This window comes from Teleopsis dalmanni, chromosome X, assembly GCF_002237135.1.
Source record: "Teleopsis dalmanni isolate 2A chromosome X, ASM223713v2, whole genome shotgun sequence".
Taxonomy (NCBI): domain Eukaryota; kingdom Metazoa; phylum Arthropoda; class Insecta; order Diptera; family Diopsidae; genus Teleopsis; species Teleopsis dalmanni.
The window spans coordinates 87,503,317-87,514,730 of NC_051848.1; the positions used below are offsets into that span (position 1 = coordinate 87,503,317).

General features: G+C 31.1%; 1 protein-coding gene across 1 annotated transcript; it reads right to left on the minus strand.

The window, feature by feature from the left end:
* Positions 1–1,911: 1,911 nt before the first annotated feature.
* Positions 1,912–5,910, minus strand: LOC119688654 (uncharacterized protein K02A2.6-like). Its single transcript, XM_038103325.1, has 3 exons — positions 5,420–5,910; positions 4,800–5,086; positions 1,912–4,733 (listed from the first exon to the last, which is right to left on the minus strand). The coding sequence occupies exons 1-3, from the start codon at positions 5,908–5,910 to the stop codon at positions 1,912–1,914; spliced, it is 3,600 nt and encodes a 1,199-aa protein (XP_037959253.1).
* Between the last annotated feature and the right edge of the window lie 5,504 nt (positions 5,911–11,414).

The window sequence follows — 11,414 nt, forward strand, 5'->3', positions numbered from 1 at the left end:
ATTATCATTATTTGTATGGTTAATTTAATAATTTATTCAGATTTCACAACCTGCCGCAAAAGCCCGTCACCATTAAATTAAGTAATGATTATCACTTTAAATCTGTCATCAAATTTATTTACTGCAAAGAATTATTAATAAAATTTAATAAAATATTATTTTAAAACTCTGTCGACCGTAAACCACCGACATTAATACCATAGTTTCTCATAAATACACGAAATATATGAGCAGCCTCAAAAGAGCAAAAACGCACGGACGACTGTGGCGGTATTTTTAAATTTTATTTTACAATGCGCTGCACTTTGAGTTGGATATTTCAGCACAATAGAATAATTTCACATAGTCTGCTGAAAGGACTCGCATTGAAAGTTGTTGCAACCAATTGTTGTTGCAAAAATAATTAATGATGGCATTAAAAGAACTCATGAGCCAAAAATGATATAAAAGGACTGTTACGGTAGTTTACGGGATGGCGTATATAACACCTTATTCACAAAATAATTGTAAACTATGGAGGTGCCATTTACAGAGAGACTTAATCAAACTAAATATATTTGATAAGTAGAATCAGAATTTATTCTATCTATTCGAATATCGTTACTTAATCATTTCTCGAATAGAGAATGTATTGAGAAAGACAGCTATTGCAGTTGTATTTATTCTGCAATAGTAATAATAGGAATGGAGGTCGATAGCACTTTAGCCTGCTGTTGTCTTAATTGTATTTTCTAATTGTAATTCTAGCTACCAGCTACTTAGCTACTGTACTTTCATCATGTGTTGGACTAAGTTCTGATAGCTTACTCTATTTTTCTTTTTGGTCAGTTTTGTCAATTTTGCGATATAGACTAATGTATTCTCTTCATAGTTTAGTCACAAATTAAATGAATCACTCAAAAATCTAATGCCAGTTTAAATATATCAGACGCTATTTGTAATTAGATACTATGCATAAATGAAAATGCAATATACCGGCTGCCAATATATTTAAAACACCACAATTGAATTATTTAGTATGACCTTAAATATACCAGCATTATGTAAAAATAAATAAATTATAGTATGTACATGACACTATTTTTATGAGATGTAGGGTTATTATTATGTTCAGTAGGTTGGCATTCAATTGAACCATTATTTCAGCGTCAAGTAGCTCCATAAATTTATTGCTTTTAAGCACATATTTCACAGGAAACACACGGGATGATGCATGGTGCAGCCTTGAAGATGCAAATGTACTATCGAATCGGAGAGCAATTTAAAACTTTGCATTTTATATAATTTTTGGAATAACTTTGCGTACTGTAAAGAATTTAAATGGGGTTGAGCGTAAATGATTATAAATCACTATTCTAACTTTTTAAACTGTTAAACATTTGCATTACAATTTATTGCGTTTTTTTTAGAGCTCTCCAAAAAGCGTTATGTTGTTTCGAGATGCTTGAGTATTTAAGTAAATCAGGAATACTATAACTTCTTTAAGAATCCTGATTACGTTTCGATTTGGCGATTCATTACATAAATGTTAAAATATTAAAACTTTAGTGTTATGTCGCTTAAATAAATAACACGCTTCGTTCTGAGTTCATATTATGACTGACTTTATTAATATTTAAAATTAGAGTATTACTTAAATTAACCTAAAAGCTTATTTGCTATAATAAAAAGCTTACAATTAAATACTAAATTATAACTAAGTATAACATGCCTCCACTAAATGAAGTTTGTTATTTTATTCAAATTATATAAATATTTCTATATTATATATTTTTTACATTTTATAAATATTTTACAAATTCATTTCAGTTGTGTTAAACTAAATTAAAGATAATACATTTTTGTATATAAGTAAATATATATACATAACTACAGAAAATTATATGATACAATTTTTTTTTATTTTTTTTTTTATTTTTTAACAACCTTTCCTTGTATTCTCGGCCTTAGGTGTCTAGTATTTACTTGACCGTCATTACTACTTAAATTTGTATAACATTGGTGTAAATCTTCAAGAGGTATATTGTTGTCATTTACATTTCTCTCAATACATTCTGCAAGATCAGTCTCGACAGTATTATTGTCGGTTATATTTTTATTTTCAACTTGTGCTGCAGGCACCTCCGACAGCTCAGCGTCTACATCACTCTGCTGATTTTTATCTTCAGATCCAGATCTTATTTGATCAGCGTGCCTTTTTATCACCCTATTACTATGTGATAATTCGCATTGATAGGTACGTGGACCAAATTGATCAATAATTTTAGCAGGAGACCAACTAGGTTTATTTGGATTTCTATAATCACGAATAAAAACTCGTTGACCTACTTTAAATGTTGTAACTCTTTTACCTTTATAGTTTCTAATGCTGTTTTCCTGTGTTCTTAAAATTTTTTCAATTATTAATGGTGGTTTCATTAAGTCAAATCTTGTTCTTAACGATCTACCTAAAAAAAGTTTCGCAGGAGATTCCTGAGTGGTGCAATGTTTTGTATTCCTATAATCTATAAGAAATCTATTCAAAGCTATATCAATGCCTGCTTCATTTTCATATCTTAAATTCGCAAATAAAGATTTTTTTAACACTTTGACTAAGTTTTCAACTTGTCCATTTGTTGATGGATGACCAGGTGCTGTTAATATATGTTGAATTTTATTAATTTTAAGAAAATACTTGAATTCATCAGAAACAAATTGTCTTCCGTTATCACTTACTATAGTTTTTACCAAACCAAAGCGACAAAACATTTCACGTAATTTTGATATTACGAAGTTTGAAGTAATACATTTAGTTTTAAAAATTTCCACCCATTTCGAGTGAGAGTCTATGCAAACTAACAGAAAGTAACCTTTTATAGGCCCAGCAAAATCTATGTGAATTCTACTCCATACTGCTTCAGTAGGAATCCACGGTATCAATGGACTTTTTTGTGGATTAGGTAGAAGTTCCTGACATGGAATACAATTTTTTACTAAGTTTTCAATATCTATGTCCAAGTTTGGCCACCATACATAAGATCTCGCTATACTTTTTGTTTTAACCACTCCAAAATGTGATTCATGTAGTTGTTGGAGAACAATTTTTCTGAGTTTATGAGGTATTACTACTCTGTATCCCCATAACAAACATCCCTGATCAACAGTCAATTCATTTTCCTTAATACAATACGGTTTAAAATCGTGACCTTTAAGATCTTTAATTGTTCCTAATTTAACAACATCACAGATCTTAGCCAAAATTGGGTCGCGCCTTGTCTCACGAGCTATATCATTGAAATCTAAATTTAAATTATTATCCTTCGAAATTAAATGGATAAAACTTTTTTCATCATGAATGTCATTATATTCCAATTGAGGAATTCGCGATAGGTTATCAGCATCATTTATGCTGCCTTTAATAAATTCAATTTTGTAATTGAAACCAGATAAGAGTAATGCCCATCTCTGCATTCTTGCAGCGGCCATCAAAGGTAACCCTTTGTTTTCACTGAATATTGATAACAGCGGTTTGTGGTCAGTTCTTATTACGAACTGATTACCAAGAAGATATTGTTTTAATTTATTAACTGAAAAAATTATAGCTAATGCCTCTTTTTCAAGAGTACTATAGTTTCTCTCTGATTTAGTTAGTGCCCTCGAAATAAAAGCAATTGGTTTGAGTTCACTACTTGCAAACCTATGTGATAGAATACCTGCTACTGCATTGTTAGACGCATCTGTTGTCAATACAATAGGCAAGCTCGGATTGAAGTGCACTAAAATTTGATCAGACACAATATTTTGTTTAATAATGTCATAAGCTTTCTGACAATCTTCAGACCAAGTGAATTTAACATTTTTTTTTAATAAATTATATAGCGGTATCATTATATTCGCAAATTTATTTATAAATTTTGAATAATAATTAACCATTCCAATGAATGCTTGTAATTCACTAACATTACTAGGAACCGGTGCATTCAATACGGATTCAACTCTCTCTTTATTTTTGGTTAAACCATATCTATCAATAGTGAATCCTAAATATGAAATTTTTGATTGAAAAAATACGCACTTTGAAGAATTCAGTTTTAATCCTGCATTTTTTAATTTACTCAATACTAATTTCAAAGTTCTTACATGTTCGGACATTCTTTTACCAGAAACGGTTATGTCATCCTGGTACACAACTACAAAAGGAATACCACATAACAAGTTTTCAATAGTTTTTTGAAAAATCGCAGCTGCTGGTTTCACTCCAAAAGGCAACCTTTTCATTTTTAATGTACCAATATGGGTTGACCATGTGCATAAATGTTGAGATTTCTCATCTAAAACTAACTGATTATATGCACAAGATAGATCTAATTTTGTAAATATTTCACCACCTTGCAAAGAAGCAAAAATTTCGTCAATACGTGGTAAAGGATACTTAAAATCCAATAAGTGCTTATTTATCGTCACTTTATAATCTCCACATATTCGAAGTTCACCATTTGGTTTTAAAACAGGAACTAATGGTGTACCCCAGTCTGAACTATTTACAGGTTCTAACACATCATTTTCAATGAGTTCTTTTAAATTTCTTTCAATTTTATCCTTCCAAGCTAAAGGAACAGGTCTTGGTTTTATAAAAATAGGTTTGATATTTTCCGCAATAGGGAGAGATATTTTACTTATATTGTATTTACCTAATTTCATATCAAAGATTTCACAAAATTCATTTTTAATTTCCTCTATAATTACAGAATAATCTTGAATGTAATTAATATTATCACATTGTACCAATTTAAAATTAAATAATTTTAGAAAGTCTCTACCAAGTAATGGTGCACTATTTAAATTTGTAACTACTATATTCATACTTTTTATAACTTCCTTATACATGACATTTGCTTTGAAAATTCCTAACACTTTAATTTCTTTCCCACAGTAACTAAAAAATTTTGACTCACATGAGTTTAAATGTATTTTGTTGTTAATTTTTCGCAGAAGTGATGCTGGTACCAAACTGCACGGAGCTCCTGTGTCACAAATCATTTTAATAGGAGTATCATTTATGTTTATGACGATCTCAAATATTCCACTTGAAGAATCACTTTGAATACTATAAATAGAAAAATTTAATAAATTTTTATTCATATTATTAGAATTAATACTAGAATTTGATACATAATTAACATTACTATGTTTTTTTAATTTACATACTGATGCAATATGTCCAACTTTTTTACAGTTGTGACATTTTGCATTCTTATATCTGCAATTGTTAGACAGATGATTCCTCCTACCGCAATGTTGACAACACTTTTCTCCAGATTTTTCCACTTTTTTATAATTGGCTCCTCTATTAGAATTTAATTTTTTAACAAAATGCACATCTATTATATCATTTTTCTTGTTCAAAATTTTTGTTTCCATAATCATAGCTTTTTTTAACGCATCTGTTAGCGAAAGTTTTTCATCTTCTTCGCATAATCTTTCAAAAAGAATTTTAGGCAAGCCTACTACAAATCGATCCAAAATAAATGCATTTAAATGCTCTTCAAACTTACAATCCAAAGCAAGTTTTTTTACACGAGCAAACCACTCTGATACAGATTCTCTCTCATGTTTGAAAGCTTCATGGAACTTTTTTCGTTCTTGAAATATAATAGTTGGTGAGGTGTAATGACTCTTAAGAATTTCACAAAGCTCTTTGTAACTTTTTTCAATTGGTGAAATCGGACTGCACAAACTATGTAAAATGCTGTACGGCTCAGCACCGATCGCTTTCAATAGAATAGCTTTTTTTTTATTGTCGTCTTCACAATTTATTTCGCACATGTGAATTTCCAGTTTCTCCTTCCAGATTGACCACGTTTCTATTTGAGGAGAGAATAGCGGCATATTGCTTGTCTGCCACACCGTTACATTTTCATTTGTAGACATGATTCCACTGTATATTATTAATTTATATATATTATATATTACTTTTTAATAAAAAAAAATATTTTACTAAATGTTCTTTTAATGCTTTTATGTGCATAATATGTATATTTACACAATTAATCCAAATTTTTTTATTTTCAACAGTTTTTTTGTTTTTAGTCTTTTACAAATTGCAAAGAAAAAACTAAATCGTTTATTTTTGCATTTATATTTATTTACATTTGTTTATTTATTGTATATTACACAATTAAACACAAAAAAAAATTTTCTCGTCGCCAATTTGTTATGTCGCTTAAATAAATAACACGCTTCGTTCTGAGTTCATATTATGACTGACTTTATTAATATTTAAAATTAGAGTATTACTTAAATTAACCTAAAAGCTTATTTGCTATAATAAAAAGCTTACAATTAAATACTAAATTATAACTAAGTATAACATTTAGTATTGTGTTTTATTGCATTGATACATTTGAATAACTTAGTAGTGATGTTATATATCAGTACACCCAGTTTTTCTAATCCGCATTAAGGTCACATTTTAGGTGTTGGTTTATATCCTTTACCTTACAAAAATATTTTCAAGTTGCGATGTTTATTCTAGAGTGCTGGTTGGTTGGTTGGTTGCAATGGCAGGTCATAAGATAACTTCAAATGTACCTCAATTAGCGATTTTTCGCCGTTTTGGTACCACATTCCTCGCAAGAACCCTAGTATAGAAGAGTAGAGACTAAATCCATCCCACTGAATTTAGGTAATTTAATAGGTCTTTCATCTTCACCATTGAGCAGTCTGATAAACTATCACAAAAGTATTTTCCTAAGAACCTATATCTTCTGGATGCTAGAATTGGGCATTCACAGAGAATATGTATTATTGTTTCTTTCTCCTGCTGGTTTCTACAACTTCTGCAGTGAGAGTTATAGGGAATGCGCAGTTTCTCTGCGTGAGTTCCTATACAATAACCAGTAAGAACTGCAATAAGCCTTGCAGTATTTACGCGATCTCTTTTGATCAGTTCCAGGGATTTATTTTTATTATAGGTGGGCCACGTTAACCTGGAAGTTCCACATGACCTTAGTGCTTTCCATCTGTTATTGGCGAGTTGCAGAAAGTAAAGGAAGGTACTTCTTTTGATGGCCTCCAGGGTAATATAAACTGGTACCGCCAGTGACGCGTCTAGGGAGGCACCAGAGCGGGCTAAACTATCAGCTTTCTCATTCCCTACGATGTTCCTATGCCCAGGAACCCAGATGAGTGTGATATCGGCCAACCGATTTAGCTCGTCGATTGCTTCTCTGCACTCTACATGTTTATTCTGCAGTGCTAAATATATATATTAAAAATACTTATGTGTTATGGGTGCCTTATTGGAAATTGTATGCGTTTAAAATCAATGCTATCAGAAGCAACAACGTGTTATTTAGAAAAGCAAATTAAGACTACATCTACCATATCCACAGGTTATTGCTGGAAATGTAACTTTCAAGAATAACAATAAATGTGTTAGAAAATAATTTTTACGTATAAAGATTATATAAATTCTGAAGAAAAAAATGTTATTTCGGTATTAACCGAACATTCGAGTTTCTCATTCGCGTACTCAGTTAGTCTAAAGGATATGAAATGTTTTTACAGAAAACTGGCGTTTTGAATATGCGAACGTAAGTTATGGAACCCGATCATTTCGAACTTGTCCAAATATTCGGAACTCGAATATTAAGTTTAAGGTTTAATAGTTAAGTTATATTAGGTGAGTGGTTGGAACAATTTCACCAATCATAACTATATTCTAGTAACAAACATTTCACTTCTTCTCTTGGACTGAAAACGAGCAAACATAATTTGTACTCAGGAAGGAATCATATTAAGTTTATCCTTTACGCGAAATCTCATTATATCTAAATATTTAATAGATTAGGTAAAACTTCATATTAAAAAAGAATTGTTACAATTTTATATCACCAACTGAAAAGTGGCATAAATATATTTTTTCTTTAAATTAATCCCTGAAAAGTAGAGTACATATTCGAAAAGAAAACGATAATACCGTATCTATTGGAGATAGCAACTCATGTGAAACTATATCTAACGAAAAACAAAAAAAAAATTTTTTTATTCGCAACTGTTTTCTATAAAAACAATACTCAAAAGTCGCTCGAAAATTAAAGTTTTTTTCGACTACCGCCGTGTTATTCATTACGAATTTTTGGTAGAGGATCATACCATCAATAAAGAATATTACCTCGGCGTTATGCGGCATTTGCGTGAGTCCATCCGTAAAAAAAGACCAGATTTGTGGAAAGCCAAAAATTGGCTTCATCACGGCAATGCTCCATCGCACACGGCCCTTGTAGTACGCGATTTTTTGACCAAACACGGCACCACTGTCATCGCTCAGGCACTATATTCGCCATATCTGACGCCGTGCAACTTTTTTCTCAAAACTCAAATTGCCCCTTCGAGGTAAGCGTTTTGAGTCCATTAAATCAGCGAAGGGACTAAAAGCCATACCTGCACAGGCCTACGAAAAGAGTAAGGAAGATTGGGCTAAGCGTTGGCATATGTGTATCGTTTCAGAAGGAACATATTTTGAAGAAGATAAAATAAATTTGGAATAAAATTTAAATTTGTGTGTTTTATTTACAAAATCCGGGTACCACACACTCATTTGTTATATGTTATATGAGGATTGCCTTTTAAGTCTTATGTCTAGCAATGATTTTATTGTTTTTCGAAGTATTCTCGTTGAACCAATTTTCGAAACAGTTTTGCAACTCTGAAGTTGGTATCTACAAAAGTAGGGGTTTAAATATCTTAGTGGCCTGTTCCGGCGTAGGAAAATGTTTGTCATGCATTTTTTCTTTAATGTTTAAAAACCAAAGGGCGTTATCGGGTGCCAAGTCTGTTATATCTCCCAATTTGTATCACGTCTCCTCGTCCTGTCCAAGGAAAGTACACAAGTTAGTTGTTTTGTAAGCCAATATTTTTATTCAAAATTTATTTATTTGAAAATCAGTTTTGGATGAAAGTTCTTATCCCACACTTTGGTGTCACAAAAGATTATAAAAAAAATGCAGTAACTGGTTTATTCAATTTTTTAATTTATAATTATTTTATTTTTCAATTTATACACAATATATATATTGGTTCATTACAATAGTTCACAAATATTTTAAAAGTGTTTTATCTTATATTGTTTGTTTCACATTTTTTCTTTTGTTTTATTTTATTAAAGTTAACCACCCAAAAAATCACTTACGTGAAACCAAATTGTTAAACTCAGCACTTATTATTTTTTAATCTTTAAACTACCCGAACAACTCGAACTTTTTAAGAGTTAATACCGCATGGTTTTAACAATCGAATCGCACTCCCATCATGAACTGGCTTCTGACAAAATTTCCACCCATGTTTTCACCTCTAGAAAACTGTGATCATGTGCTTAATGCATTGTATTCAGAAAATTATTTTAAAATAAACTGGGTTCGTAACCAATTGTTAATAAAATTTTAGGGTAACTAGTCAAAACTAGATACACAACAAGTCTGTGCTGTAAGGTGGATGACCCATCAATTCGACTTTTTTGTTTGATCTGATGTGTCGTGGTGCTCATACTGTCATGGCGGAGGATGATTTCCCTTCAAAGGTAGATTTTTCTCAGTTCTACGAAACTATCGAGAAACAAATAGTTTTGTACTACACATAATTGCCTGATCTACGTTGTTCAAGTGGTGCAGTTACGAGATGAGTGCTTTTTCTGAAAAAACATGTGACCATTTGCTTGGATTTGCTCCATCCTCGGACAACTTTTGTCGAGTTCTGCTCGCTTTGGATGACCCAAACAATGGACGTTCATATAAGTACATCCATTATTCGTACCTATCATGATGTCGCGGACAGGATCTGAGCTACCTCGGTCATAGTTTTTCAGCATTTAATTGCACTAATCAACATGTCCCTTTTTTTAGCGAATGTCAAGTTATGGAGAATCTAACAGAACAACAAACAAATCTGTTAGATTTGTATGTATATGAACAATTGAATGTATACTGGTTCCATAGTTTACACATATATGTATACTGGCCATTAAGCCAAGGACGCCTCTATCTCTTGGTATGCAACATGACGATCTATCTCAATAATTTCTCACACTGCATCGATGTTTTCTGGTGTATCAGCCGACCTTCACGAAATTCGTTGCGGAGAAAACCAGGCTCGAACTCATTGAACCAGCGTTTTGTCGTCGCTGGATGTGATGTTTTATAACCAAAAAATAGAACTAAGATGATCGATGCTTTCTTTTCTAGGTAATCTGAGTCGAAAATCGTCAAAAATCATCGTACGAAAATATTTATTATTTAATTCCATTTTTCGATGAAATTTAGAAGACTAAACCGTTGTAATAACATTTATGCCTAAAAATGTCAAATCTTGAATAGAAATGTCAAAACTCATTTGGCAATACTTAAAGTTGCCTAAGCGCAAGACTAAAAAGGCAGTCTACAACCAGCGATTTTTTGTCCTATCAGTAAAAAACTTGACAATAAAACGTACATTTAAATATCTATATCTATTTCATTATATTGTCATAATTTTTCAAATTTTGTAAAATAGTAAAAAAAATTTCAGCTTTCTTTCTTCTTCTGTCTTTGAAAAGCCCAAATTTAGGGTTCATCTTGCGCATGTAATTACCACAGTGCTCAAGACACCACTTTAAAGAGCAGCTTTTGTACGGCATTGGAGATGGGGAATTTACATAGGTATGTAATTTTTATGTTCCGGAAGAATGGATTTCTTAAATCAAGTCCTGGGTTTTTAAAAACATACATAATAAGTGAATACATGGTTGCCAACTTGACATTAGTTCCTTAAAAATATATTTCTTAATGGTTTCACAACGGCTAAATGGTGCACAGCATCAGTAAAATTTATTACGAATAACCTCAAAGCTTTATAAATGTGTTTGATATTTTGATTAAGTGATTTAAAAACATTACACATAAATATTAATGCTATATATTTAAAAGCGAGATGTTAAACTTTTTACAATTCATATATTATTAACAATATATTGTACAACTGAGTCCGATGTTACTCAATTTAGCAAGATTGTTTTATTGATTCGACCTGAAAAAACAAAATAAGTCTATATATTAGAAAAAGAAAGGATCGATTATTTTAATTTCAAGGAATTAGTTAAATATTGTAAAGCCACAAAATCTGTTCTAGTACTTAAGAGAAGACGATGAGCGTTCATTAGATTAAGCAAATAGAAATTTTTTGAAAAGAAAATTCAACTAGAAATTTATAATTATATATACCAAGTTGAGTTGAGTTGACAATGAGAGTCAACTTGTAGTAGTATAAGGCTAGAGAAAAGAATAAGATGATGGGGGTATTCATTAAAAAATGTATGGCTCTATATCGAGTTAATGCTAGCTTTTAGTTCACTCGGTAAACAACAAATTATTTTACTGTTATATTTTTCATTTTGGCATTTT